The 4,000-nt window shown below is 34.4% G+C and overlaps 1 protein-coding gene across 1 annotated transcript in view; it reads left to right on the forward strand.

Moving 5' to 3' along the window:
- Positions 1-4,000, forward strand: part of GOSR1 (golgi SNAP receptor complex member 1) — an 81,553-nt gene that overhangs the window by 27,741 nt on the left and 49,812 nt on the right. The window contains exon 5 of the mRNA XM_007937420.1: positions 2,191-2,282. Within this exon, the coding sequence (XP_007935611.1) occupies positions 2,191-2,282 (92 nt within the window). The remainder of the gene's footprint in view (positions 1-2,190; positions 2,283-4,000) is intronic.

The raw sequence follows: 4,000 nt of genomic DNA on the forward strand, positions 1-4,000 counted from the left end.
CATTCTTCGCCAGCACCACAACTCAAAAGCATCAACTCTTCTTTGATGTTCCTTATTCATTGTCCATCTCTCACATGCATATGAGGCAATTGAAAATATCATGGCTTGTGTCAGGAGCACCTTAGCCCTCAAGGAAACATCTTTGCTCCTCAGCACTTGAAAGAAATCCTTTGCAGCCTACTTGGCCAGTGCTATATGTTATCTGCTCCTCTGCCCAGGTTCCTGGGCCTTTTAATCCCCTTTCTCCCGCTCTCCTGCCCTGCTGCTTTGGGCGTGCCTGGGTTCCCTCTCCTCACCTGGATCCCTGCAGCTGACTGCTCCTCTGTCTGGGTTCCTGGCTTTTACAAAACTACCACGCAACTGAGACTCATGACCCAGCCAAACTGACACATATTCTGGGGGGACGCAATTCAAATCCATGACAGGTGGCATTCCAAATCGGTGTGAAAAAGAGAGATTATAAAATAAATCATGTTGGAACAGTTGGCTAATTGTTTGGGAAAAATAAACTTCAACCTCTATCTCAATTCTCACATCTAAAATAAATTCCAATGGATCAAAGATGTATATGTATAAAAAGAAACCATAAACAGAGTTAAGCATAAATGAATCTATTTATAATTTTTGAGTGAGAAAGGACGTTCTAAACAAAACTAAAAATTGGAAACTATAACAAATGACTGATGAATATACAGAGAAATTATGGAAATAAATAAGAAAAAAACAGCCTAATAGAAAAATGGCAAAACATGTTTATAGAAAAACTACAAAAAGATGCTTAGCCACCTTCTCAATTTAAAATATACACATCAAAATTAGATAGGATTTTTCACTGGTCAAGTCAGTAAAAATTGAAACTATTATTATTCATTATTGATAGAAGTGTAGATAAATGGTCATTCATACACTGTTGGTAGGAACATAAATAAGTGCAGTCTTTCTAGGTGGCAGTTAAGCACTGTCAGAATTTAAAATGTGTGATTCTTTGATGCATTTATTATACTGCTAGGCATTTACTCTTCAAATGTACTTTTTTTAAAAAAGTTCTCTATATGTACAAGAATGTTTATTGCAGCTTTTTGAACAGAAAAAAATGAAAGCAACTAAAAATGTATCAGTAGAGAATTTATTAAATTATGGTAGTATCTTAAGATAGTATTCTATGCAGCTAAACTAAGTGTTGGTGGTTTGAACTCATCCAGCAGTACTGCAGAAGAGAGATGTGGTTATCTGCTTCTGTTAAAAGCATACAGCCAAGAAAACACTATGGAGCAGTTCTACTCAGTAACACATGGGGTCACCATGAATCAGAATTGACTGGATGGCCACTAACAACAGCATTTAAAAAAAAAAAAATGTAGATTTCTATTTGCTAATGTGGAAAGATTGCTTGATATTTTATGAACTGCAGAAAGCTAGGTGTACAGCAGTGTGATTTCTTTAGCATACATGAAAGTAATAATAGATAAGCTCATATATGCAAAAACATACTTCCTGAAAGGAAATATAAAATGATAGCAATAGTTATGAGCTGTGGAGCCAGATGGTTTTCTTTTTTCTTTGGTGCTTTTTGAATATCCTCACCATGTTCTTGTGTTATTTTTGTTTTTAAAAGATCAACAGGGGTTCTCTGGGAATAGGATATAATTTTTGTCTTATATACTTATATACTTCTCTGAATTAAAAAGAATATTCCTTAGTATCTTTTAAATATAGTAGTACAAAAATGAAAAAAATGTACTTTGTAATTCTCTTGGTTCTGTTCTTCCTTTGATTAGTTTAAGAATGAAATTACTATGAAAGCTCTAAAAAGGATCAAATTTGAAAATAAGCCCTGTCAAATACATTAATGAGTGGAAAGAACCTCTCAAGTTTCATTCTAGGCTATTTGAAGATATCTTAGTTTTTTTTTTTTCTTTATAATTCTGTCTCATAAAATGGAGTGCCAGAAGATACATATTTAGTGGCACTGTTACCCTTGAACCAAATCGTTTTCGTTTGAAAGAATTGATCATTCTTCAGGAAAGTAATCATAAAGTTATTTTTGCCTTTTGGCAGATTGTTTCTTACATAGCAGTGTTTTTGTTTTTGTTTTTAACAAATTGCAGTATGATGACAGTAAATAACTGGTTCGATAAAATGAAAATACATAATTAGTTTATGTTGAGACTGAATGTTGACTTATTGCAGGATTATACACATGAATTCCATAAAACCAAAGCAAACTTTATGGCAATACGGGAAAGGGAGAATCTCATGGGATCAGTACGAAAGGATATTGAGTAAGTTACCTTTTATATTTATTTCTTAGAATGTTTATTCATACTTAGGTTATATCCATGTTAACAGCAAATTGAACAGCACAGCTATTCTTCAAGTTGTGTAGCCATTCTCACTATCCTTTTCCAAATCATTCTTCCACCACTGACATAAACTCACTGCCCCCCTAAGTTTCTTACCTAACCTTTTGAGTTGATGTTGTCAATTTGATCATATATAGATAATTATTTTAAAAAGCACACTGTTCAAAGCAGACATTCTTTACTTATTAAGGTAAACTGTTGTTTGGTTTAAAGAAGATACTGGGATAGCTTTGGTTTAAGATTTAAAATTTAAAGATCATCTCAAGGCAGCAGTTTTGGAAGTTCATCCAGCCTCAGTGGCTCCAAAATGTCTGGATTCCATGAAACGTTGAAATTATGTCCTGCGTTTTTCCCTGTTTTGATCAGAATTCTTCTATAGAATCTTTGATCAAAAAGACCAACTTGGCCTTCTAATCCAAAAGCCAAACCAAACTCAATGCCATGAAGTTGATCCCAACTCATAGTAACCCCCATTGGGTTTCTGAGGCAGTAAATCTTTATAGAAATAGATTGCCCCATCTGCCTTCTGCAGAGTGGCTGGTGATTTTGAACCACCAACTTTCTGGTTAACAGGCAAATGTATTAGGCACTGTGCCACCAGAGCTCCTTACTTGGCCCTCTAGGAGTTTATAATCTAGGTGCTACAGGGGACCAAGGTGCATACTCAAATTAGTATGGTACAAGACAGAATGTGGTTAGGGAGATGAGATAGGGCAGTAATATCTGATATTTTAATAATTTTTTTGCAGTTTGCACATAGTACTTTTCCATATTTTATCCCTTTTTGGCTTCATAATCTTTTGGTATGGGTAGACATTGTTAGTCCCATTATGCAAAACTAGATGTTGAGAGACTTATAAGGTTAACTAGCTAATAAATGATGGAGTGTAGATTTAAAGTCAGATGTTCAGTTTTTCAAATCTAGTATGTTTTTGGTTATGTCATACTGCTCTTCCTGCTGTGTTGTCTCCACTGCACTTTGCAGTGCCTCCCAACTAGTAGTTTAATTTTAGCGGCATGACTCTCTTTTTTTAATTCCCTTTTACAATATATGTGCAGTTACTTGAATTAAAAATTTATTCTTGATGCTTTATAAGTGGAAAACAGAAAAATCAAAGTGCCGATAGTAGTGAAAAAAGCATTTTTTAGTAAATTTGAATGTATTAAAGACCAAGGTAGAAATCATTAGGTTTGCCAGAATTGGATCTTTAACTTCTGTGTACTGCTTAAGCTTGAGTCGATAGATTACATATATCATTATGAAGGAAAACATTCTGTTTCGATGGCTTCCTCATTACATGTTCTGTGTACTAAGGAACACAAAGTCTTATTTCCACTTGGGAAAAATAAAGATATAGGAGATAATATATAGATAAAGAAAGGAAAAGTAAGTTTGTTTTTTTCCCTAAATTGTATTTATTTTGTTGTTGTTGAGAATATCCATAGCAAAACATGAACACCAATTCAACAGTTTCTACATGTACCATTTAGTGACATTGGTTCCATTCTTCAAGTTATGCAACCATTCTCACCCTCCTTTTCTGAGTTGTTCCTCCCTCATTAACATAAACTCACTGCCCCCTAATATTCCCAACTTATCTTTTGAGTTGCTGTTGTCAGTTTGGGAGCTCTGGTAG

Source organism: Orycteropus afer, unplaced genomic scaffold, assembly GCF_000298275.1.
Source record: "Orycteropus afer afer isolate SDZICR_OR568_19922 unplaced genomic scaffold, OryAfe1.0 scaffold00042, whole genome shotgun sequence".
Classification (NCBI taxonomy): Eukaryota; Metazoa; Chordata; class Mammalia; order Tubulidentata; family Orycteropodidae; genus Orycteropus; species Orycteropus afer.